Source organism: Carlito syrichta, unplaced genomic scaffold (assembly GCF_000164805.1).
Source record: "Carlito syrichta isolate Samal-C Ts95f unplaced genomic scaffold, Tarsius_syrichta-2.0.1 Scaffold302570, whole genome shotgun sequence".
Classification (NCBI taxonomy): Eukaryota; Metazoa; Chordata; class Mammalia; order Primates; family Tarsiidae; genus Carlito; species Carlito syrichta.
In genome coordinates this window covers 431,367-458,723 of record NW_007246666.1, presented here as the reverse complement: position 1 = coordinate 458,723, position 27,357 = coordinate 431,367, and the positions used below count along the sequence as shown (strand labels likewise).

Sequence of the window (27,357 nt, the reverse complement as noted above, 5' to 3'; positions counted from 1 at the left end):
CGCAGCCTCGACCTGCTGGGCTCTGGCGATCCTTCCTCCTCAGCTTTCCGAGTAGCCAGAATTACAGGCGCACGCTACCATGCCCGGCTAATTTTTTGATTTATTGTAGAGATGAGGTCTCGCCTGCCCAGTAGGGTCTCGAACCCGCGGGCTAAGGCAGTCCACTCACCTCAGCCTCCCAAAGGCATGGGATTACAGGCTGAGCCACCGAGCCCGGCTTGCCTTCTCTTTTCTGATTGCTCTAGCCAGGACTTCCAAAACTTGCTCTAGCCAGGACTTCCAATATTATATTGAACAGGAGGGGAGAGAGTGGGCATCCTTGTCTTGTTCTAGTTTTCAGGGGAAATGGTTCCAATTTTTGTCTGTTTAGGAGTATGCTAGCTGTAGGTTTCTCGTACATGGCTTTTACTATTTTGAGGTATGTTCCATGTATCCCTCGATGTTTGAGGGTTTTTATCAAGAAGGGGTGCTAGATTTTATCAAAAAATTTTTCTGCACCTAATGATATAATCATGTGGTTTTTGTTCTGACGTCTGTTGATGTATTTAATTACATTTATTGTCTTGTGAATGTTGAACCAGCCTTGCGTCCCTGGGATGAAGCCTACTTGGTCATGATGGATGATTTTTGAGATGTGTTGTTGAATCCGGTTTGCTGGGATCTTGTTGAGAATTTTAGCATCTATGTTCATCAAAGATATTGGCCTGTAGTTCTCTTTCTTTGTTGGGTCTTTACCTGTCTTGGGTATCAATGTGATGTTAGCTTCATAAAATGATTTGGGAAGAGTTCCATCTTTCTCAATTGCATGAAATACTTTCAGTAGGATTGGTATCAGCTCCTCCTTGAATGTCTTATAGAATTCTACTGGAAAGCCATCTGGTCCAGGGCTTTTTTTTGTAGGTAGTTTTCTTATTACATAATCAATTTCCTTGATTGTTATTGGTCTATTTAGGGTCTTGGTTTCTTCTTGTTTAACCTAGGTAAGTTGTGTGATGTCAGGAAGTCCTCCATTTCCTTAAGGTTTTCAAGTTTGTTTCCATACTGGTGTACAGAGTAGTCTCTAATGATCTTTTGTATTTCTTCAGGGTCAGATGTGACTTCATCTTTTGTGTTTCTGATTGTGTTTATTTGGGCTTTTTCTCTCTTTTTCTTGGTCAGTCTAGCTAGGGGACCATTGATCTTGTTTATCCTTTCGAAGAACCAGCTTTTTGTTTCATTGATTTTTTGTATTATCTTTTTGTCTTCTATGTCCCAGATTTGGGCCTTTATTTTGGTGATCTGGATTCTTCTGGTGAAGTTAGGATTTTGGTGATCTTGCTTTTCCAGCTTCCTTAGGTGACTTGTTTGGCTGTTAATATGTGATCCTTCCATTTTCTTCATGTGTGTCTGTAGAGATATGAATTCCCCTCTTACTACAGCTTTCATGGCATCTCAGAGATTTTGGTAAGATGTCTCTTCATTTTCGTTTGTTTCCAGGTATCTTTTAATCTCTGTTTTGCTTTCATCATTGTCCCAGAAATTGTCTAGCATCATACTGTTTAGTGTCCATGCCTTTGTGGGTTTTGGGGGAACCTTGTTGTTGTTGATATTTATTTTTATTCCACTGTGGTCCGAGAAGGTGCATGACAGAATTTTGATCTTTTAAAATTTGTTTATGCTTGATTTATGGCCAAGTATGTGGTTGATCTTAGAGTTCGTTCCATGCGGTGATGAGTAGAATGTATACTCTGTGGTCGTTGGATGGAGTGTTCTGTAGGTATCAATTAAGTCCATTTGGTCAAGAGTCACATTGAGGTTTTGGATCTTGTTGCTCATTTTTTGTCCCGATGATCTGTCTAGGGTTGTGAGTGGGGTATTGAAGTCCCCAGTTATGATGGTGTTGGAGTCGATATCTCTTTTTAGTTTACCTAGAAGCTGCTTTATGGAAGTTGGTGCTCCTGTGTTGGGTGCATATATGTTTAGAATGGATATTTCTTATTGATGGATGTAACTTTTTATCATTATGTAGTGGCCTTCTGTATCTTTTTAAATTTTTGATAGCTTAAAGGGTATTTTGTCTGAGATTAAGATTGTGACTCCTCCTTTCTTTTGTGTTCCATTCGCCTGAAAGTTTGTTTCCCATCCTCTTACTTTGAGTCTGTGAATGTCCTTTCTAGTGAGGTGACTTTCTTGAAGGCAATAAATTGTTGCCTGGTGATATTTTATCCATTTTGCCATTCTGTGTCTTTTCAGTGGTGCATTTAGTCCATTCACATTCAGGCTAATTATTGAATTGGAGAGTTGATCCCTGTCATAAGGTTCTTACAGAGTTGTTTTGTTGTTCCTGTTTGTGTGTTGTCTTTCTTTTGGTTTTGGAGTTGGTTCATGTGTGTTTTTAATCTTTTCCCTGTACTCTTGTGAAGAACATTGTTGTTCTTTTTTCCTTTTCTTCTGTCTGTGTTCAATACTTTCTTAAGTGTTTCTTGTAGAGGTGGTCTGGTGGCAGTGTAGGTTCTTAGGGATTGGATATCTGTGAAAGATTTCAATTCTCCCTCACTGTTGAAGCTTAGCTTGGCTGGGTAGGTTATTCTCAGTTGAAATTGTTTATCTTTTAGAACTTTGAAGATAGGACTCCAAGCTCTCCTAGCCTAGAGGGTTTCTGTAGATAAATCTGCTGCTATTCTAATTGGTCTTCCCTGGTAGGTAGTCTGACCTTTTCCTCTTGCTGCCTTTAGGATTTTTTCTTTTACACCTACTTTGTTTAGGCGAATTATTATGTGTCTGGGAGTTGGTCTTCTCATTTGTTGTCTTGCAGGGGTTCTCTGAATGTCTTGTGTTTGTATTTTTGCATCACTGATGAGATGAGGGAAGTTTTCTTGAATGATTTCATGAAATGTTTGTTCCAGTGTGGCCTCTGTTTCTCTCTCTGCCTCAGAAAGGCCAATTACTCTTAGGTTTTTTTCTCTTGAAGCAATCATTCATCTCTTGAAGGTTTTGTTCTGTCTTTTTAAGCTTCTTTTCTATGGTTTGGACAGTTTAGGTTAGTTCTGTGTTTTGGTCTTCGAGCTCTGAGATTCTTTCTTCTGCTTGGCTAATTCTGCTTTCCATGCTTATTAGTTTGTTATTTATTTCCATCACAGTATTCTTTACTGCTGTTATTTCTGTCATCAGCTCCTTCCTATTTTCCTCCTGTCTCTCCTCAATTTTTTTAATTCTCTCCATTAATGTCTTGATGTCTAGGTTTGTTGCATGTATCCAGTCATTCTGGGGGCTCTTCACTGTTTGTGTTCCGAAGTCTGTTTTCTCAGTGTCTGATCTCTCAGGGGTCTGTGTGAGCCCTACAGTCTTCTGTTGGTTTTGCTTCATTTGTGCAGATTTTTCCTCCCTACTTTTTCCTTCCCTCCACTTCCCTGTCTTCTTTAAATCTGTTATTCAGGGGTGGAGGTGTTGCTTTTACTTCTGTTTGTTCAATCGCCTATTCTTCTTTATGTATATCCTCTAGCTTTGTTCAGTTCTGGAGCTGGACTGTAGGTTGGGGGTGGCCCTTTTTGCAGTTTGAGATTTACTTAAGTGGGGAGCTGCGATTCAAAATCTATCTGCAGATCCTGGTATCCGCTGACAGGTGTATGGATAATCTGAAACCCACTTCCCACTGCCTTGCAATCTGTCCATGCAGTGGGATTATAGGTCTACTCCCTGAAAGCCAAATAAGGTTAACAGAGGGAAGAGAATGGAGCGGGCAGTGCGGGGAAGAGGAGGGTGGAGAGAAAGAGGAATAGGAGGGAAAGCAGACGAGCGTACCAGCAAATGGAGAGAGACACAAAGGCTGAAACAGACAAAAACAATAAACCACAACTACAAGCTAACCAACAACCATACGAAGAAACTAAAACATACAATGATGCTAATGCACAAGCTAACCAACCTCCTTATTGGTGTGCTATTCCTCTATACAAAGATGGAGTTTATAGAGAAATTAAAAAAAAAAGAACAAAACAAAAGGAATAGAATGAAGTCAGTAAACTAACAGAACCAACCAAAGCACACTCTGAGACTTTTCATTTAAGTCTAGTGTCCCTTCAGCTCTGATTTCTAGCTGGCTTTGTAGGCTGGTAACTTTGTTCACAGTTAGGGTCAGTTGCCCCTGGCCTGCTGTGAAGGGCAGTTCAGATCTGGGCTCCCTGCCCGGTTCACCACTCAGATCTGGCCTGTGTCTATTTATCAAGCTTCTGTTTTTCCCATTTCAGTGTTGTTACCTTGAATCGCCAGCATGTGGTGCTATCTCACCACTCCAGTTGATCTTTATCTGCAGCTGCTCGAAGGAGGGGAGGGATCTAGTGATGGGAACAGCGGTGGTGGCAGCCGCCTCACGGTGCACAGGAGGAGCCCCACAAGTCTGGCTCCCAGCGAGAGGTGGGGCATGATGGTGGCAGTGGTAGCGGCGTCGATCTTAGTAGATCTTGCTTGCGGGGGCTTCATGGTCTGAAGTCATGGGTCGCCTCAGGCACAGGTGGGGTGATGGCTGTAGCTGGTGGCGGCAGCTTCCGCAGCTGCAGGGGCCACCCAGACTGCCCTGCTGTTTGAGCGGTGTGACAGCTGAGCTCCGTGTGAACAGCAGGCTGCCGATGGGAACTGCAGCCCCTTGGAGAGAGCTAGAATCTTTATGTATTTTCTCTTTCGCGGAGGGTCTCACAGACCGGGCTGACCTGTCGCCATCTTGCTGGAAGTCCTCATTGAGTCTTTTTGCCATCCATATTCTTAATTGTCTGTCATTAGGGTCCATTCATTCTGATTAGGATCGATTGCTCAGGGAGTGGGTGAGATCCATTGTGGGTATTGAAACAGTTTGACTTTTGAGATTGCCTGTGTTTCACCCAGATTCCTCCTCATCTGTGGCTTTATTTATTTGCTTACTTACTATCTTTGGGATGGGGCTTTGTAATATTTTCTTCACTTTAAAAAAAAATATGTCTGGGCGATGTGTTTTGTATGGTCTGTTAGCTACTTTTAGTGCTCCAGCTCCCCATTCTGTCCTTGAGCTGTAGGCTGCAGAGCCAGGGGCAGTGGTAGCTGCATTTAGGGGCTCCCCATGGTGACCTCTGGAGGCTGTGTTCTCAGGAGGGTCTGAGCCACAGCTGAAGTGTTCAGGTGGAGGAGGGTAGTTGTGCAGTGTCAGGAGGTCCTGCCTGGTAGGCAGCTGTGAGGGAAAGTGTCTGGGTTTCAGACCTGTGGGCACGTGGAAGTGGTCTATCTCTTCACTCTCTTCCTGACCCATGGGTGGCAGGGACGGAGGCAATGATGCTTGCTGGAATCCGTGGAGGAGTTTCTCTTCCTTTCATTTTTTTATTTGGTGTACATGTGGGAGGGGCAGAGGTAGCAGTGAGGGTGGTGTCTGGAGGGGGCTTGGCCAGCACGGTGCTGTTGTAGTGATCAGGCCAGGGTGGGGCCCCTCTTTTTCTTCTGGGTGAAGTCCTTTTGCTTGGTCATGGGTGGCAGGGGCTTTGCCTGGCTAAGAGTCACAGAGGGTCTCTGTCTCCTAGTTCCTTCCCTGCCCTGTGGGAAGTACAGAGACAGTGATAAGGGGGCTGCAGAAAGACTATCCACCCCTTTCACAAACTGGTGGCCTCCTATGTCAAGCCTTGATACAGCTCCCACTTGAGTTTGGAGCGGGTGTGACAAGGATGCTGCCTCTGTGCCTCTGAGGTGGGAGTAATGCCCCTTGTGGAGGACTGCCATGGGGCAGGTGCCTGTGTGGGTCAGTCTGTGGCTTTGGAATCTGTCCTGAGAGGTCCTTCCTTGGCGGGGTGGTGGTAACCAGCACTGGACCTCACAGACAATGGGGGCTTTCTGGACTCCACCTGCACCTGAACAGTGTGCCTCTGTACAGATTCTGGGAAGCTTCCCGCATTTGGACAGGGGTAGCACTCTGAAGGTGTCTTTCCCATGATTAGGGTTGCAGAGTTCTATGGGAGGTGTATGAAACCCCAGGGAATTCTCTGTCATTCATTCCTTCCCTTCGTAGGAAATCATCTTCTGGTTCCATGTCAGATCCATAGGTGGCTGGGGTTTGGTCCCCTTTGCTCACAGTGGTCACAGACATCTTTCAGAGTTTCAGTATGAACTTCCACATGGTCTCCTGAAGAGCCAGCATGTACTCACTATTTCAGATCTGCATGAGAGAGACGCTCACTAGCTGCTCTAGTAAGGCATCTTGCCTTCCCCCCCCCCGTTGACAGTTCCTTTTCTTTAAGCACTTTGACTATATCAACCCATGACCTTCTGGATTCCATGGATTTCTGATGAAAAATCCGTTGTTAATATTATTCCTTTGTACACGATGAGTTGACTTTTCTCTTTCTGCTTTCAAATTTCTCTTTGGTTTTTGACAGTTTGATTGTAATGTGTCTAGATGTGGTTCTCTTAGAATTTATCTCACTTGGAGTTTGTTGAGATTCTTAGATGTGTAGTTTTATGTTTTCATCAAATTTGTGAGGTTTTGGAAATTATTTTTTCAGTCGTTCTATTGTTTTTTCTCTTTGTTCTAATTCTGTAGCTGTCATTAGGTGATTGTTGTTGTCTTTGATGGTGCCCACAAATCTCTAAGGCTTTGTTTTTCTTCATTTTTTTTTTCCTTCTTCCTCAAACTGAATAATATCAATTGAAGTATCTTCAGGCTCATACATTCTTTCTTCTGTTTGTCCATGTCTGCTGTTAAGCCCCTCTGGTGATTTTTTTCATTTGTTATTGTACTTTTCAATTCCAGGATTTCTATTTCATTATTTTGATAAGTTTAATCTTTTTTTGATATTCCATTTGGTGAGGTATTTCTTTCATGCTTTCCTTTAGTTCTTTAGACATGATTTTCTTTTGCTGTTAGAACATATTTAATATAAATAACTTCAAATCTTTATCTGGTAAGTCCAATGTCTAAGCGTCCCCATGGACATTTTCTGTTGTTTGTTTTTTTCCAATTCTGTATGGGCCATACTTTCATGATTCTTTGAATGTCTTGTGATTTTTGTTGAAAACTGGATATTTAAAAAAATATATTCTGGAAATAAGATTCTCTCCTAGCCCAATGGTTTATTATTGTTTCTGCCTATTGTAGTTATTATTTGTTTTGTGACTTTTCTAAATGAATTTGGTAAAGTTTGTATTCTTTGTTGTGAGTGTCACTGAAGTCTCTACTTGATTAGCTTAGTGTTCTAATATTTGAACAAATATTTCCTTACATGTCTGGAATCACTAAATTTTCCAGTCTTTGCCAAGGGCCTCTATGCACGTGTAAGGGCATGCCTTTAACACTCAACCAGGCAGTTGACAAACTCTGCCTTAGCTTTCAATTCCTGCTGGTGATTGCCCAGTGAAGATTGCCCAGTGGTAATAACTTAAGTCCTTCTCTGATGTTTCCTGAGTAAATACACAGCCCTAGACATATGTATGATCTTCTATATTTTCAGGAACATGTAAGAGCTTTTCAAAACTGCTTTGGAGATCTTCCTAGGTTTCCTTTTAAAGCTTTTGGTTAATCTTTTGTTTGCTCCAGCTGTTAATCACTCCATCAGGTTGATGCAAAGATAAAACACTAGATTATAATTGTTTTTGACAAATTCTGCTCTTCACCCTGTCCTCCCTCCCTCCCTCCCTCTCTCTCTCCCTCCCTCTCTCTCTCTCTCTCACATACACACACACACACACATACACACACATCTATTTGTTTTATTATTATGTATCGCTATAAACAAATTTTATTTGTTTTAATGTTAGCAGAACACTAAGCTAATCGAGTAGAGACTTCAGTGATACTCACAACACAGAATATAAACTTTACCAAATTCATTTAGAAAAGTTACTAGGCTTTTTCACTAGTCAAGTTTCAGGTTGAATATAATCAACCTTGTCAAAGAACCTACCAGACTGATTAAATGATGACAGTTCTTTAAAAATAAAGCTTTAAAGTAGTTTCAGTTCTGTTCTGCTCTGTCTGGTGGCTGTCATGCTAGACAAGGAATATGGGCTGTTATTTTTTAAGGATAACAGAAGTGGAAAGAAGGGGATGGGAACAAGGGAAAGTTAAGACACTTGCTGTGCCGGGCTCGGTGGCTCATCCTGTAATCCCTCGCCTTTGGGAGGCTGAGGTGAGTGGATTGCCTAAGCCCACAGGTTCAAGACCGCCTGGTCAGGTGAGACCTCATCTCTACAATAAATAAAAAAAATTAGCCGGGCGTGGTAGCGTGCACCTATAGTTCCAGCTACTTGGAAGGCTGAGGCGGAAGGATCGCCGGAGCCCAGCAGGTCAAGGCTGCAGTGGCCGAGAGTGGCTACTGCGCTCCAGTCTGGGCGACAGTGAGACTCCAACTCAAAAAAAAAAAAAAAAAAAAGACACTTGCTGTTAAGCTTACTGTTCTTAAAGAGGTTGAATAAAATTTTTTTTGGAATAGACACTCTCCAGGTTGTAGCAAGCTTTTGATTAATTTTCAGAGTTCTGAAAAAAAACCTGATTATATCAATATTTATCAGTATTTTTGTGACTTTTATGGAGTGAAGTTTTAGAGCTTCTTGCTCTGCCATTTTGCTGATATCACTGATCTTACTTTATAAAGATACTTAGTTTACATTATAAAAATTACAGGATAATATAGAATACTGAAGATTGCCTAATGTGAATTACTTTACCAATAAAAAATAAGCAAATATATTTATTCACAAAGTCACAAGAAGTTTTGTGGTGATAGCAAAGCTTACTCAGTTCTTTCTTTTAGTAAAGATTAGAAAAATTAAATTTCCTCTTAAGTTTGTTGATTGCTGAAGCTGGTATGCCTGTCTTTCTCTCTCTCTTATTTTTCTTCAGTAAGTTGAAGGGAAGGGCAATGACAGTCTACTATTATAAATTTTTTGAAGAAAGTCAGAATATTCCTAATATCAAAAACTTCTAAATTTAATTTTTGCCTTATATGCCTGCTGATAATAATGGAAATTTTTGATTACTAAAGACTTAAATTGCCTTGAAATTATTTATTAAGTTATTTATTAATAACATGCTTTATTTGATGCAATAATTTTTTTTGTTTTTTGTTTTTGGATAGGCATATACAGTGAAGACACCAACAAAACTGAAAATACAGCAAAGAGAGAACAATAATATGCCCATTGAAGAAAGTAATAAAAAAAGAAAAACGGTCTTTGACTTTGATGTTAATTCAGATAGTTCGGAAACTACTGATCTTTTGGTAAAAATATTACAAATAATCAGTATTCATTATTTGTTTATATTATTATTTATATACATTATTTCTTGATGTAAGTGTATAATGTAGTTGCATAGTACCTACCATTGAAATACAGTGGACTTCTACTGAAACACAGACCCCTATGCTATTGCAGCATTTTAAGGAAATGGGGGCTCAAATAAATTTCCTGAAAACTTTGGAAAACGTAGCATTTTGAAAATACTTGATATATCACAGCATACGAGATGATTAATTATTGTCTTGTTTTTCAGTAGAATGTTTTTCAGGGAGGTTTTTTTCCCAACGACATTTAAAAAAAGAAAGATAGGGTAAATATTTTAAATTTTATGTAATCAAATCTGTTATTTAAGCTCCCTCTCTATTTGCATTTTATATTTGTTCCTTTCTTTTAAATCACTTAGTGGTTTATATTTATATCAGGTATTGGTTGGCAACTGTAACATTTCTGTCACTCTTAAGGAGTTAAAATATTAAGGACAGCATGTTTAGGAGGCTGTTTCTTTTAGGCTTTGTATCATTAATTACTTTCTATTCACATATACCAATATATTCTAAAGGCCTAATAATGGCTTATTGAGAATAATTAAACTTAGATTTATTTAATTTAAAAACAGGTAAGCCATACCACATTAAGTGGAACAATGCACCAAAAATTCTTAATGACAAAATTCCAGTAAAATTCTTTTGTTTTATTATTATGTATCACTATAATATCATTCAAGTTTTTCTGCTGCCTTGAGACCTTTATTTTTATTTATTGAAGAATAATGAGTAGTTTAAATCTTGAAACCCTAATTATTGAAATTAACTTATAGAGTCTCTACTTCAGTGCCCCCTTGTTTTATAGATAATAATTAACATCCTAACAATTAACAAGATACTACTGTAAACATTTTACATAGATTACTTCAGTGAGTTCCTACAACAATTCCATGCTTTGGAAGCATGTTGACCCTCCATGTTCACAGGTTCTGCATCTGCAGATTCAACCAATTGCCAATCAAAAATGTTTGAAAAAAAATACTATAAAAACATTATCAACATAAAAAATACAGTTTAACATCTGTTTACATAGCACTTATTTGCATTGTATTAGGTAGTATAATTAATCTAAATATGATTTAAAGTAACATGAGGGTGTACATAGTTTATGTGCAAATAGTACGCCATTTTAACAGATTTTAGTATCCACAAGGGTGTCCTGGAACCAATCCCCCATGGATACTGAGAGATAATGTTATTTCCAGTTTACATAGATAAGGAAACAGAGTCACAAAAGTATTCTTTTCAAGGTCACACAGCTATTAAGGCATTGAGTCAAAATTTGAACCCGCTCTGGCTTCATAGCCTATGTAAGTCATTGTACATAATAACTACCAGTTCAAACTGCAATCTAGGTACAAAAAAATGTAATGCAATTAGTAGAAAGAAAATGGGCTTTGGTATTATAAACATTCTAGGGTTGTAATTCCTGCTATTTTTCTAACTGAATGTAGGATAGTTTTCTGATTTGCTTGATCTGAGATTCAGAATGATTCAGCATGATTTTGTTTCATTTTTTTAAAAGGAGCAACACAACTTTTCAGCATAATAAACACATTATAAATATTATAAAGTTACGTGCAATTTTTAAAGCTAGTCTAAAAAGACATTTCACAATGAGTTTGGTTGGTTATACGTATATGAATGTTAGTCATTTTTGTAATTTTTTAGTAGTTAAATTTTGATGAATATTTAAATTATTGTAAAAATTAAGATTTAAAAATGGATTGTTGAGCATGACCTCAGGAAGGTGGTGGAGTAGGATATTCCAGGAATCTATCTTCCCAGTTAGACAACTGTACTGGCAGAAACTGTCTGAAGTAACTATGTTGTCTGGAGTCTTATTTAAATGTAGTTTCCAGGGATAACAGTGGCTGATAAATTGCAGTTAATCTTGGCCAATTTTAGCTTTAAGTGTAGTAGTGGCAACCAGTCTCCCAACCCACAGTTCTGTGGTAGATAGCTGTGCTTATGTTACTTGTGTGGCTTGCTGGAGCCAACATAAGCAATAAAGATCTGTCCTCCAAATAGAGTTTGGTATTTCAGCATCCATTAGCTGAAGTGACTTCCATGAATTTACACAAACCACACCCAGTATGATTTTTTGTTTGTTTTATGTTTTTTCATTTTTACCCTTTAGGGAGCCAGGTATTTAAGGACTGGACATTCAAAAGCAAAAAGCAATTTAGAAAGTCACTACACATGCCCAGGGAAAGGTATAGACTCAGAAAAGACCTGAGAAGACCTGAAGCTTTTAATTCAGCATTAACTCTGGCATAGAGAGTCTTTCAACAACAACAAAAAATAAAGTGAAATAAACCAGCAAACCCTGGGAAAGAGGAAAAATCTGATTTTCAGAGCGGCCAAATTGTAAGATTCAAATATCCAATTTTCAACAAATCACAAGGTATACAAAGAAACAGGAAAGTATGATCCATTCAAAGAAAAAAACAAACTGACAAACTGAGGAAGCACAGGCTTTGGACTTCCTGGACAAAGACTTTAAAGCAACTGTTGTAAAGTAGTTCAGACAGCTAAAGGAAGATATGAACAGAGTTAAAAAAATAAAAATTATATATGAATAAAATGAGAATATTGGTAAACAGAAGTTATAAAAAATAACCACAAAAAAATTCTGGAGTTGAAAAGTACAATAAGTGAAATGAGTAGTCCACTAGTGGGATACAGATTTAAGTACAACAAATAACTGGTGAACTTGAAGATAAACAATTGAAGTTATTGAGTCCAAGAAAGGGAAATAACAAATCATGAAGAAAAGTGAACAGAGCCTCAGAGATTTGTAGAAAACCATCAAGTAAGCCAGTGTATGCATTGTAAGAGATCTAGAAGTAGGAGAGATATGGACAGAAGAGTATTTGAGAAATAAATGGCTGAAAACTTACAAATTTTGATAAAAGATATGAATCTACAAATCCACTAAGCTCAGCAAACTCCAAGTAGGATAAACTCAAGTAGACCCACACCAACACATAACCAAACTGTTGAAGAAAAATAATCTTGAAAGCAGCAAGAGAGAAACCATCACATACATGGTATCCTCAGTAAGAGTATCAGCAGATTTCACATCACAAATCTTGGATGCTGGAAGACAGTGGACTCATATATTCAAAGTACCTGAAAGAACAAACTATCAACTGAAAATTATATATTCAGCAAAACTATTCTTAAAAATAAGAATAGAATCCGGGCTCGGTGGCTCAGCCTGTAACCCTGTGCCTTTGGGAGGCTGAGGTGAGTGGATTGCCTGAACCTGCAGGTTCAAGACCCGCCTGGGCAGGCGAGACCTCATCTCTACAATAAAAAAAAAAAATTAGCCGGGTGTGGTAGCGCACGCCTGTAGTTCTAGCTACTTGGAAGGCTGAGGTGGAAAGATCGCCAGAGCCCAGCAGGTCGAGGCTGTGGTGGCCGAGAGCGGCCACTGCACTCCAGTCTGGGTGACAGTGAGACTCCAACTCAAAAATAAATAAATAAATAAGACAGAAATTAAGATATTCCCAGATAAAAAAAGTTCAGAAAGTCTGTTACCACTGGACCTGCTCTTCAAAAAGTGCTAAAAGGAGTCCTTCAGATGAAAGGATAATAGAGCTCAAAACTGTATGAATAAATAAAGATAAAGGTAAATACAGGCAAGGATAAAGATGAATAAATAAAGATAAAGGCAAATAAAGGTTAATACATCGACATTTTATCAAAACCAGTTTTAGTTTTGGTTTGAAACTTTATGCTTAATTTCTACATGATTTTAAGAACAAATACATAAAACTTGTTAATCTTTGTTACTGGGCAGACAATGAATAAAGATATAATTTGTGACATCAATAACAAAGAGAAAATGGAGCTGTGTAGGGGCAGTTTTTGTAGGCTACTGAAGTTAAGTTGGTACAAATTCGCATTAGATTGTTATAACGTTAGGACTTTAACTGTAATCCCCATGGTAATGACAGTGAAATTATCAATGTTATATACTTCCCTCAAAAGCTCAAGACAGAATTTGGGTAATCTCCACAGCCCTACCTACATCCTAGGTTGACTGGGTACTTCCCATAGGACAACACAGGCCAAACAGGAAGCACACAGCCACCTTTGCAGCTGGCTGTCTCCTGCAAGCACCCTCCTGGCTGGAGGTCAACTTGCACTGCCCTTTACAGCTGAAAGAATGCCTCAACTTTGGTGAAAGTCTTGTTCCAGTCCTAAGATAACACCACAATTCAAGTCATCCTGGCCTTGAACACCTGTAGGTGCCCAGCACAGTACCACCACAGCTATAAATTAAGAAACTTATAACACCAAGGCTATGTATAACTAACCAAGAGAACCTTATAGTGCCTATACCAGCCCTCTGCCAACCTCAAATAAGAAGACATAGTCTACCTAAATGAGAAGAAACTAGAAAAATAATTCTGATATGAAAAAACAGTTCTTCAACACCCTCAAAAAACCACACTAACTCTTTAGCAACAGACCCTAACCAAAATGAAATGTTTGAAATTCCAGAAATAGAATTCAAAAGGTTGACTATAAAATTGCTCATGAGATTCATAAGTATGTGGCCTGTGTTGCTCCATGGGAAGTGCCCAGCTGACCTAGGTGGTGGGCAGGGATGTGGGGATTACCCAAGTTCTCTGGGTATTCCAACATAAAGGAAAAAGAAAAAAAGATTCTTCAAAGAGATAGACATCTTAAAAAAAAAATCAAGTTGAATTTCTGGAAATAAAAGACTTGTTTAGGAAAATGCAAAATGCTGTGGAGGGTTTTAACAGTAGACTAGATCAAGTAAAATAATGGATCTCAGACCTTGAAGATAGGTCTTCAAATTAATCCAATCAGACAAAAACAAAGAAAAAAGAACCAAGAGAATGGAATAAGTCTCCAAGAAATGTGGGATAACGTAAAATGTCCTAACCTAAGTATCACAGGTGTTCCTAAGGAAAAAGAGAAAACAGGTTTGGAAAGCCTATTTGAGAGAGTAATAGAAGAAAACTTTCCTGGCTTTGCCAGCAACTTAAGCATCTAGATACAAGAAGCCCAAAGAACCTCTGGAAGATTCATTGCAAAAAGGTCATTCCCCAAGGCCTTTAATCCTCATATATTAATATATAGTATATATATTATAATGTGAATATATATATATAATGTGAAGGAAATATATGTACATACTAATATATAATATATGTGTATAGAGTGTATATATATATATAGAGAGAGAGAGAGTGCATATATATATATGCACTCTAATGTGAAGGAAAGATTTTTAAAAGCAGTGAAACGAAAGTGTCAAATAACTTACAAAGGTAAACCTGTAAGACTAACACCAGGCTTCTTAGCAGAAGCCCTACAAGCCAGAAGGGATTGGGGCCCCATCTTCAATCTCCTCAAACAGAATAACAGTCTCACAAGGATTTTGTATTCCACAAAACTAAGTTTTATAAATGAAGGAGAAATGAAATTTTTCTCAGACGAGCAAATGCTATGGGAATTTGTCACCACTAGATTGGCTCTACAAGAAATACTGATAGGAGTTCTAAATATTGAAGCAAAAAGTCAAAACACACCAATAGAAATACACTGGAAATTATAAGGCTCACAGGGCATATAGAATACCAACACAAAAGAGGAAAAAAATAGCAATCAGGTAACAACCAGTATGGTGAATGGAATAGGATCTTACATATCATTATTAACCCTGAATGTAAATTGTCATCTCAATGCCCCATTTAAAAGATATAGATGGGCAGAACGAATTTTAAAAAAAAACACACACACAATTCAAATATCTGCTTCCTTCAAGAGACCTACTTTATATACAAATACTTGTATAGACTCAAGGTAAAGGAGTGGGAAAAAATATTCCATGCAGAAGTAGCCATTCTCAGATAAAATAAACTTTAACAATGGTAAAAAAAGACAAAGATGTTTATTATATAAAGAGATCAATCTAACAAGAAAATATAGCAATTTTAAATATATATGCACCTAACACCAGCACTCTCAGCTTTATGGAACACATTTTACTAGACTTAAGAAAAGAGATAAGCCGGGCTCGGTGGCTCAGCCTGTAATCCCGCGCCTTTGGGAGGCTGAGGTGAGTGGATTGCCTGAGCCCGCGGGTTCGAGACCCGCCTGGGCAGCGAGACCTCATCTCTACAATAAATCAAAAAATCAGCCGGGCATGGTAGCGCATGCCTGTAATTCCGGTTACTCGGAAGGCTGAGCCGGAAGGATCGCCGGAGCCTAGCAGACGAGGCTGTGGTGGCTGGGAGCGGCCGCTGCTCTCCAGTCTGGGTGACTGAGTGAGACTCCAACTCAAAAAAAAAAAAAAAAAGAAAAGAGATAGACAACAATACAATAATAGTAGGTTATGTCAACACTCCACTGATAGACAGATTATCAAGGCAGAAAGTCAACAAAGAAGCATTGAAATTCAGCTGGATCCTACAGCAAATTGGCCTAACAGACACCTACAGAACATTCCACTCCAATACTACGGAATATACATTTTCTTGTCACATGGAGCACTCTCCAAGATAGATCATATGATAGGCCACAAATCAAGTCTCAATAAATTTAAAAAAACACCAAAATCATATCAAGCATCTGATCAGACCACAGTAGAATAAAACTAGAAATTAACTCCAAGAAGAACTTACAAAAACATGGAAATTAAATAATCTCCTGAGTGATTCTTAAGTTTGCAATGAAATCAAGATGGAAATTTAAACATTTCTCAAAATCACAACAATGATACAAGTTATCAAAACCTCTGGGGCACAGCCAAAGCTATACTCAGAAGAAAATTTATAACACCTGAGGCCTATATTAATAAGACTAAAATATCTAATGTTGACAGTCTAACATCATACCTCAGTGAACTTTAAAAACAAACCAAGCCTGTAGCTAGTAGAAGAAAAGAGATAACAAAGATCAGAGCAGAACTAAATGAAACCTAAAAAAAAATACAAAGGATCAATGAAAGAAAAAGTTAGTTCTTTGAAAAGACAAACAAAATTGATAGACCATCAGCTTCTCTAGATTAAGAATCAAAGAGAAGATTCACATCAGCCCAATCAGAAATGAAAATGGAGACATTACAAGTAATGATGGAAATACAAAAGATCATGAGACTTAAGATCTTACAGCACTATGCAAACAAATTACACAACCTAGGGAAATGGAATAAATTTGTGGAAACAAATTTACTTAAAGTTGGGGAAACAACACTCCCCAACATTAAATCAAAAAGAAATAGAAATTCCAAACAGCCTATAATCCCAGCACTTTGGGAGGCTGAGACGAGAGGTCTGCCTGAGCCCAGGGATTCGAGACCAGCCTGGGCAACTTGGTGAGACCTCATCTCTACAATAAATCACACAAAAAACTAGCCAGGCATGGTGGTGTGCATCTGTAGTTCCAGCTACTTGGAAGACTGAGACGGAAGGATTGCCTAAGCCCAGAGATCGAGGTTGCAGTGGCCATGACCATGCCACTCACTGCACTACAGCCTGGGCAACAAGAGTGAGACTCCAACTCAAAATAAATAAATAAATAAATAAATAAATAAATAAATAAATAAATAAATAAAATAAGCAAACTCCAAACAGACCAATGAGTAGCAAGATTTAAACAGTAATTCAAAATCTTCCAATAAAAAAAAATCTAGAACTTGAGAGACACAGCTGAATTCTACTAGACTTTCAAAGAACTGGTACCATCTTTACTGAAGCTAGTCTGTAAGATTGAAGAGGAGGGAATTATCCATAAGTCATTCTATGAAGCCAGTATCACCGTCATATCAAAGCCAGGAAAAGACACAAGAACAGAAAACTGCAGGTCAATATCCTTGATGAACATAGGCACAAAAATCCTCAACAAAATATTAGCAAACTGAATTCAACAGCACATAAAAAACATAATCCACATGAGCAAATGAGCTTTATCCTAGGGATGCAAGTATGTTTCAACATATGCAAGTCAATAAACATGATCTACTACATAAACAGAATTAAAAACAAAAATTATATAATTTCAATAGATACAGAAAAAGCATTTGAAAAATCCAACATCCCTCATGACAGAAACCCTCATCAAAATAGGCATAAAAACAATATTTCTCAAAATAATAAAACCCAAAGCCAATACCATTCTGAATGGAGAAAAGTTGGACACATTCCTCCTCAGAACTGGAACAAAGCTAAGATGCCCACTTTCACCACTCCTATACAACACAGTGCTGAAAGTCCTAGCCAGAGCAATCAGGCAGGAGAACTAAAGCTTATCCAAATTTCAAAAGAGGAATCAAACTATCTCTATATGCTAATGATATGATCTTACACCTAGAGAATTCTACAAAATACTACTGCACTTGATAAATGAATTTGGTAAAGTTTTAGGATACAAAACTAACACACACAAATCAGTAGCACTGTTATACACAAATAGCAACCAACCTGAGAATCTAATCGAGAACTCAGTTCCATTTACAATAGCAGCCAAACTCCACAAAAACTAAGAATATATTTAAACAAGGAGGTGAAAGATCTCTACAAGGAGAAGTATAAAACCTCAATGAACTAAATTGTAGAGGACACAAAAATGGAAAACATTCCAAGCTTATGGTTGGAAGAATTAATATTGTTAAAGCAACCATATTACCTAAAGTAATCTACAGATTCAATGCAATCCCTATCAAAATGCTAACATCATTTTTTACAGAATTAGAGAAAACAATCCTAAAATTCATATGGAACCAAAAAAAACCAAATAGTCAAAGCAATATTATTATTATTTTTTTATTTTTTAGCTAAAACAATTTTAAGCAAAAGAACAAAACTGAAGGCATCACATTAACTGACTTAAAATTATACTATAAGGCTATAGTATACTACATTCTGTGTAGTTTATTACATGTAGTGTACTACCATGCTGTAATAACCAAACAGCATGGTACAGTACAATAGCAAACATAGATTGATGGAACATAATAGAGAATTCAGAAGTATACCCAAATACCTACAACCAACTCATCTTTGCCAAAGCAGACAAAAACATACACTGGGGAACAGACACCCTATTTAGCAAATAGTGCTGGGAAAACAGGGTAGCTATATGCAGAAAAATGAAACTTGATCCCTGTGTTTCTTGCCATATGCAAGAATTAATTCAAGATAGATTAGAGACTTAAATGTCCGACCTGAAACCATAAAAATCCTAGAAGAAAACTAGGAAAAACTCTTCTGGACATTGGCCTAGGCAAAGACTGTATGGCTAACATCCCAAAGGCAAATACACCAAAACCAAAAATGAGTGAGACTTAATTAAATGATAAAGCTTCTGCGCAGCAAAATAAATCATCAACAGATCAAATGGGTAACCTACAGAATGGGAGAAGACATTTGCAAACTACATATCTGATAAAGGACTGATACTCAGAATCTAGAAAAAACTCAAAATCAGCAAGAAAAAATAAAATTACCCCATTAAAATGATATGAAGAGACATCTCTCAAAAGAAGATATAGAAATGGCCAAGAAACATACAAAAAAATGCTCAACATTCCTAGTCATCAGGGAAATGCAAATTAAAGTCACAGTGAGATACCACATTGCCTCAATTAGAATAGCCATTATTTAAAAAATTAAAAAGCAGTAGATGCTAATGTGGATGCAGTGAAAAGAGGACACTTATATACTGTTGGTGGGAGTGTAAATTAGCACAACCTCTGTGGAAATTGGTATGGAGATTTCTCAAGAACTAAAAGTAGATTTGATTCAACAATCCAACTACTAGGTATCTACCCAAAGGATCAGAGGTTGTTATACAAAAAAGACACCTGCCCTCACTCATTGCAGCACAACTCACAATTGCAAAGATGTAGAATCAACCTAAATGCCCATCAGCTGATCAATAGATAATGAAAATGTGATATATTTGTGGTTATATGTTTGTATATGTATGTATGTATATATGTATGAATATTTACGTACATACCATAGAATACTATGTAGCCATGGAAGAGAATGAAATAATGACTTTTGCAGCAACTCGGATGGAATTGGAGAACATCTTTCTAGGTGAACTAACACAGAAACAGGAAACGAAACATCACATGCCCTCACTTATAATTGGGAGTTAAACTTAGGAAAGAGAATGGTATAATGGACATTGGTAACTCAGAAGGAGGAGGGTAGAAGGAGGTGGAAAGATGAAAGATCACCTGTTAGGTACAATGTGCATAGGCGAGGGTAGTGAGTACGTTTGAAACCTAAAATCATGGGTAAACTTAAAGCCCAGACCACTTTGCCACTAAACAATGCATTCATGTAACCCAAAACTATTTGTATTCCCTTTAGCTATTGAAATAAAGGGAGAAAAAAGAATTATAAGCAAACCCTATGAATAATTAACTGTATGCCAACAAATTAGATAACCCAGGAGTAATAGACACATTTTTTTGTAAGTCACAAATTCCCTAAACTGACTTAAAAAGAAATAGAAAACCTCAATAGACCTATAACAAGTAAAGAGTTTAATTTAAACTCTTAATTTAATTTAATAAAAACCTCCCAGAGAAAAATCCTGGACCAAATGGCTTCATTGTTGAATTCTACCAAACATTTAAAGATTTAATGTCAATTCTTCTTAAATTCTTCTAAAATTGAAGAAACAATACCTCCTAACTCATTCTATGAGGCCAACATTACCTTGCTACCAAAACTAGATAAAGACATCACAAGTAAATAAAATTACAGACCAGTATCTCATATGAATTTGATTCAAAAATACTCAACAGAAATATTAGCAAATCAAATCTGTTAGCACATTTAAAAATTATCATGACCTAGGTGAATATCTCAGGATTTATCCCAAGAGTGACAGAGTGGTTCAACATGACAAAATGAATCAATGTAATGAATCGCCTTAGTAGAACAAAAGAAAAAAACATTATCTCAGCAAAGAAAAGATTCAACAAACTCCAACATCCTTTCATAATAGAAACACTCAGAAAACTAAGAATAGAGGGAAAATTCCTCAACATGATAAAAGGTACTTATGAAAACCTCCCACTAGGCTGCGCACAGTGGCTCAAGCCTGTAATCCCAGCACTTTGGGAGGCCAAGGTGAGAGGATTGCTTAAGCAACTTGGTGAGACCTTGTCTCTACAGTATATCAAAAAATTAGCCAGGCATGGAAGCACATGCCTGTAGTTCTGGCTACTTGAAAGACTGAGGCAGAAGGATTGCCTGAGCCCATCAGGTTGACGCTGGGGTGGCTGTGAGCATGCCACTGCACTCCAGCCTGGGTGACAGAGTAAGACTCTGACTCCAAAAATAGAAAAAGAAAAAACCTCTAGGTAACATCATACTCAATGGTAAAAGACTGAGTTTAACCCCTAAGATTAAAATGAGACAGGATACCCACGTTCATTCCTGCTATTCAACATTATACTGTAAGTTGTAACTGGAGATATTCGAAAAGAATAATAAGATGCATGCAAATGGAAAGGAAGAGGTAAAACTGGGTTTTACATATGGCATGATTCTATGCATAGAAAATTGCAAAGACCCTATTGTTTAAAAAACCACTAGAACTAATAAATTCAGCAAAATTGCAGGGTCAAAGACCAACACACAAAAATTGATTGTTTCTATACACCAATAATAATCTATCCAAAAAAGAAATTAAGAAAGCAATTTTATTTATAGTAGAATCAACAAGAATTAAATACTTAGGACCAACACTAATCAAAGAAGTAAATGAAAGATTTGAATACTAAAAATTACAAAACACTGATGAAAGAAATTAAAGAAAACCTAAATAAATGAAAAACATAGTATGTTTATGGATAGGAAGACTTAATATTGTTAATGTCTCAATACTACCCCAAGCGGTATCTAGGTACAATGGAGATTTCTCTGTCAAAACTCCAAAATCCTTTTTTGCAGAAATGGAAAAGTCAATACTTAAATTCATATGGAATTGCAAAGGGTCCCAAATTACTAAAACAATCTTGGAAATCAAGGATGAAATTGAAAGACTCACAGTTCCCAACTTTGAAATGTATTACAAAGCTAGTCATTAAAACTGTATAGTACTGGTATAAGGACAGACGCATAAACCAATGGAATAGACTAGAAAGCAGAAATAAACCTTCACATATATAGTCAGTTGATTTTTGACAAGAGTGCCGAGAACTTTCAATGGGGGAAAGGACAATTTTTTTTAAACAAATGTTGCTGGGAAAATTGGATGTCCCAATATAAAAGAATGAAGTTGGATCCTTATCATATAAAAAACTGACTCAAAATGGGTCAAAGGTCTAAATTTAAGAACCAAAACTATAAAACTCTAGAAGAAAGCATTAGGGAAATCTTCATGACATTGGATTTGGGAACAACTTTGGGAACAACTTTGTGTATATGACACCAAAAGCACAGGTGAAAAAAAAAATTGAACTTCATCAAAATTAAGAACTACATCAAACGATACCTTCAAGAAAGTGGAAAGACAAGCTGCAGAATGGAAGGAAATATTTGCAAATTACATATCTGACAGATTAATATTCAGAATATAGAAAGAACTCTCACAGCTCAACAACATCAAAGCAACCCAGTTAAAAAATGGGCAAAGAACTTGCATAGATTTTTCCAAAGATGATATGTAAATGGCCAATAAGCATATGAAAAGATGAATGTTAGAGTCATAAGGATAGCTAAGATTTTGTTGTTTTAAATTGGGTTAATTTATGTATTATTTTTATATAGGCAGTCACTAATGAATAATCAGTTACTGTGCACCAAGTACAATTTTAACAATAGTGTACAATATTATTTTTTAAATAATCTCTTTTTAAAGCTGGTGAATTGGTGCATACTTATTCTGAGTGTATTTATAAAGAGAGCTCTATGACTTATTGATTGAACCCTGTTGAGATGTTAGATTCATAAAAGTCTTAGTGTCTTCAAGTATCATCCATGTTAAGACCTATGTTAGAATGTTCTTCCTTTTTAAAGGCTGAATAATATTCCGTTGACTATTCAGTATTTTACTTATTCATCTCTCGGTGGACACTTGGTTTATGACCATGTTTTCACTATTGTGAAAAATGCTGCTATAGGTATACAATTATCTCTTCATGACTCTGCTTTCAGTTCTTTCGGGTATATTCCCAGAAGTAGAATTGCTGGATTATAGAAAATATTATAATTTGTAAAGGGTTATAAATGCTTATTGTGAGGTCGAAATGGCAGTATGAGTAAGCAGGGTGGGGGAAGGAGAGGAAAGAGGTAGTATAAAGACTGAAACAAATAGAAATTAGTAGAAAAATGCTACTCGTTATATGCATCTTGTATTTCACGTAGCCTTTTGAGATTATATTTAGTCGAATAAAAATCTAGATCCTTGTTTGACCAATTGAGGATTTATTTTGTTGTTGCCTTATTTGTTTGATCTTTCTTATTTCTTTTCTCTCCTCTCTTTTTTCTCCTTCCTCCTCCACCTCCCTCTTCCCTTCATCTCCTCTCCCCTTCCCTTCTTTCTACTCTTTATTCCCCTCAGCATATATGATAGATTAACAAAATTTTAATAATATAATATGAGTGATGGTAGACCCAACATTACGTTTTTGTGTTTTTCTTCAAGAGCATGGTTTCAGAGGAAGAGACATTGCAAAAACCATGTAAGAACAAGGATCCACCAGCTTCTTATCATTGTGTCAGAATATCGAAAAAGGTAGCTTTAAAATGTTATTTCAGAAAGCAGATTTCAAAAGCTAGATTTTCTTTTTTTAAAAAAATTAAACACGATTTTATTTTATATTCAGATTTCTTCATCTCAAACAACCCCTGAATCTACACTGAAGTTTGGAGTTACAAGAAAAATGCAGGAGGACCGTTGGGCTGTAATTGCTAAAATGAATAGGAAAACAAAACTAAAGGAAGCAGAAAAGCTATTTGTTTAATTTCAGAAAATTAATGTGATTAAGAAGTTTAATAACATCAAATTTATCGTTAATTTTTAAATTTTTACTTTCCATAAAGCCAAACCTTATCTGGAAGTTGAGACTTTTAAAAAATATGCTTAAATTATTTGTATTTTTCATATTTTTGGCCTAAAGGTGAAATAACTACATTATCTGAAAAACTTATCATTATGTTCAGATAACTGGATGATTATATTTTGTTGTTACCTTTTGTTGTATTCATAAGACTGTTTTTACTAATTTTTCAAATTTGTAAAGTTAGCCTTTGAATGCTAGAATGTATTATTAAGATTTATTCCTTGCTATTAAAAGATTTTGGATGCAAATAAATGCTTCTTATTGTCTCTGTTAGGTTATGTGAACAGCCTCTCATTATTTTGAGAATGTTATTCATTTTTAAAATCTTGAGAGCATTGTAGTGGAGCTTACATTTTGAAGCAGCTTTTATTTCTATATTTATGAAATTAACAAATGGCTTTTAGTGGCAGGAAAAGGGATATAGCAGTGCGACTTCCTGAAATACTCCATTTATACAGCATTTACTTAGCAAATATTTATTTCATGTCTACTAAGTGTTAAACACAGTTCTAGATACTGGGGATATACTAATGAATAAAATATGAAAATAACCCTCTATTTTCCTGGAGCCTACATTCTAGTGAGGCAAATAGACAAGAAAACAAAACAAAACAAAGCATAGTATATTAGTTAACAATAATTGCTAAGAAAAATAAAACAAGGAAGAGTATTAGGGAATATGAAGGGGACTAAATTTTAGGTAGGGTATTTCTCACTGGTGACATTTGAGTAAAGATATGATGAAAATAGCAAGTGAGGATGGGGTTATCTAGCAGAAGAACATTCTTGGCAGAAGGAAGAGGGAGCACAAAGGCCCAGAGGTGGAGATGTAACTAGTGTATCTGGGAAGCAGCAAAGAGCCCAATGTGGCAGAGCATGGTAAGTGAAAAGGAGAGGAAAAGGAAGAAAAGACCTGATAGTTAAGGGATAGGGATTTGAGATGTGCAGATTATGGAGAACTTGTAGGCTGCTGTAAGAATTTTGGCTTCTCTGAATAAGATGTTAAGTGAATAGGTAATATTGAGCCAAGAAGAACCGTGGTCTGACTTACATTTTGACAGTATCTTTTCTGACTGCTATACTGAGAATAGATTGAAAAGGGGACAAAGGGCTAAAATGGAGAAACAGGAGGTTATTTTAGTAATGCATTATGAGAGATGGCAGTTGCTTAAACAGGAGTGAGAGCGGCAGAGGAGTAAAGAGGTCAACCTTTGCATCTATTTTGAAGATCAGAGGGAATATAAGAGAAAGGGAATGGGTGATATTTTTGACCTGAGCAATGTAGTTTTGCACATATAAGGTTTGAAATGCACATTAGACATCCAAATAGAGACAGCAAGTAGGTTTAGAGACAGGTCCAGACTAGTGATATAAATTTGGGAGTCAACAGCGTATTCAAAGTCACCAGACTAGATGAGAACATGTACAGTCATGGGAGTGAGTGTGCCTAGAAAAGACAGGCAGTCAGAGAGATGAGAAAGAGTCATCAAAGGATTAGGCACTGTAAGAAAAGTAGACTGATTTCCTGGAAGCCAAGCAAGAAAGTATTTCAAAGAGGAGGGAGTGATAAATTATCTTAAATCATGCTTAGAGGTAAGGTAAAATTGATTAATGTTATTAATGTAGAGGTCATTGGTAGTCTTAGCAGTTTTAGTGAAGTGGAGCCTGATTGAAAAAAGGTGTAAAGAGAGAATGGAGGGACAGGCATTGATGACGACTATATGTATCAGGTGAAAGGCACTTAAGAAGTTCTAACTTTAAAGATATGGGAGTTAAGTGGGGCAGTTATTGGAAAGTGACGTGAGTCAGCAGGATTTTTTTAAAGATGTAAAAGTAGCATGTGTAATTAATTAGAGACAGATTCAGAATGGGGAGAAAAAGATGCAGAAGGGAAAGGGGGGATTTTGGGGTAGAATGTTTTATAATAGGGGAGAGGGGTGAAGCTGTTGGGCCAGAAGTAGGAGAATAGAAATTTCCATCATAGCAAGAGGGACAATGAAGAGTATAGCATATGGCACAATATAGGGTAAGTGGATGGGAGTTTGTAGAAGTTTTGGTTTCATAACTTGAATTTTCTCAGTGATGTTGAAATTAAGATCATGCACTGAGAATAAGGATGGAGGAGAAAGTGCTGGAAGTTGAGAGAAAAGTAGGAAAGTTGGGCTTTATGAAAACAACTAACACATGGATTAAAATAGTTTTAGAGTTGTCTGTAAATAACCGCTATAGTATGAAATTCTAATCACTTTGTGGTAGGGATAGTGCTTGTAGGAAAGGTTAGCCAGGGGGAAGTGGAAATGTAATAACATTACAGAAGTTATTGTGTTCTTCCTTCAATTTGCATGACTATGTACTCTGTTAACTGGCTATCATCTGGATTTCAAGCTTCTGATCTGTTCATTGAAACTTTGTCTCCTGAGAAAGCATTTTCAGAGAATCATTAGTCTTAAAAAATGTGATATTTTATATTTCAAGCTATGTGTTTTCACATATTTAAAATAAGATGGGATTTCCAGCAAGATGGTGATGGAACAGATCAGACTGTGAGAGTCCTTGCAAAAGTGAGTGTCCATAAAGACTCTCTGCATGAGAGTGTATGTGCTGGTGAGTGAGTGAAAGTCTGTCTGAGGGGAGACTCAGGTTTATGTACCTGGGGATCTCCTCCAGAAGTGACTGCAACCCCCCACAGTCCTGAGATTGGAGCCTGTGGTGTGCAGGATTGTCTGCTGTTCACAGGGCTCTCCTGAGAAGAGGCAGCAGAAAGCAGCTGATCCTCACCACCTGGCGCCAGGCCCACACCATCACCTGTAACTGCAGAGCTGCAGGCATGACCCCCAGGATCCATGGAGAGGGTAGAGAGCTATAGGCACAATCACCAGGATTCATGGAAAGGAGCTCCATAGACAGTGAGGAAACGCTGTTGGGCACCATTTTCTGTGTACTGGGACCAGGCAAAGACCTTCATTGCCCTGCCCAGCTCAGCCCAGCTGAGGTTATCGTGGAACTTAGAGGTTATTTCCTCATTAAACTTGGAAAGACAGGTGCCCCTCCCCCAAGTTGGATCAGGCACAGACATGTCAGATCTGAGTGGGAGATTTGACAGCAACAGCAGCAAGCCACATGAGTCCAGATCTGATGCACCCTCCTCCCACAGTAGTCTGTGTGGCATCTGACCCATGCTGAGAGCAGAGCTGAACGGAAGTTGAAGTTACAGAAACAACCTCAGAGTGAGTTTTTCTTTTTTTGTTTGTGTTTGTGTTTGTGTTTGTTTTTTTCTCTTCTCTCTTTCTGTTTTTGATTATGTTTTCATACTTGCTTTGTTTCTGTTGTTTTAATGCTTTTTTAAAAAACTTCTGTTTGTGTATGGATATTTTTTTAAGGAGATGTATCAATGGGGGGTTGTCAATTTGTATGATTGCCTGTAGTTTTTAAAAAACTTTGTCTTTGTGTCTCTTCATTTGTTAGTTGGTATGCCTGTTTTCCCTCTTCTTCTCTCTCTCCACCTTCCTCTCATCTTCCTATTTTTTTCCATTATTTTCCTTTTTCTTACCTCATTCGCTTTCAGGGGACAAAACTGTACCCCCACTGCTTGGACAGATTGTAAGTCAGTGGGAAGTGGATTCCAGGGAGCCTCCACACCTGTCAGCGGATACTGGAATCTGCAGATAGTTTCTGAATCACAGCTCCCCACTCAATTAAATCTCAGAACTGCAAAAAGTACAGCCCCCTATCCCCAGTCCAGCTTCAGAATTGAACAAAGCCAGAGGATCTACATAAGGAAGAATAGGTGATTGCATGAACAGAAGTGAAAGCTACCCCTCTCCCCAATCCTTGAACAACAGAATTAAGAGGTTAAAGGGGGGGAGGAAAATATACACAAATGAAAAAAAACCAAAGGATGAATATAGATCTCAGACCCCTGGGAGGTCAACCACTGAGAATACAGACTTCAGAATGCAAACAATGAAGAGCCCACAGAATGACTGGTCTCAAACTACAAACCCAGATATC

General features: G+C 37.4%; 1 protein-coding gene across 3 annotated transcripts in view; it reads left to right on the top strand.

Annotated features, from left to right (window-relative positions):
* Positions 1-23,594, top strand: part of SYCP1 (synaptonemal complex protein 1) — a 175,925-nt gene extending 152,331 nt beyond the window's left edge. For 2 of the 3 annotated variants that reach the window (XM_008056892.1, XM_008056891.1), the window contains 3 exons: positions 9,066-9,209; positions 22,929-23,018; positions 23,110-23,594. In XM_008056892.1, coding sequence (XP_008055083.1) covers positions 9,066-9,209; positions 22,929-23,018; positions 23,110-23,247 — 372 coding nt within the window. In that variant the 3' untranslated portion in view covers positions 23,248-23,594. Of the gene's footprint in view, positions 1-9,065; positions 9,210-10,477; positions 10,583-22,928; positions 23,019-23,109 lie in introns of all 3 variants that reach the window. The other variant, XR_002481905.1, reaches the window with a different exon arrangement.
* The last annotated feature ends 3,763 nt before the right edge of the window (positions 23,595-27,357 follow it).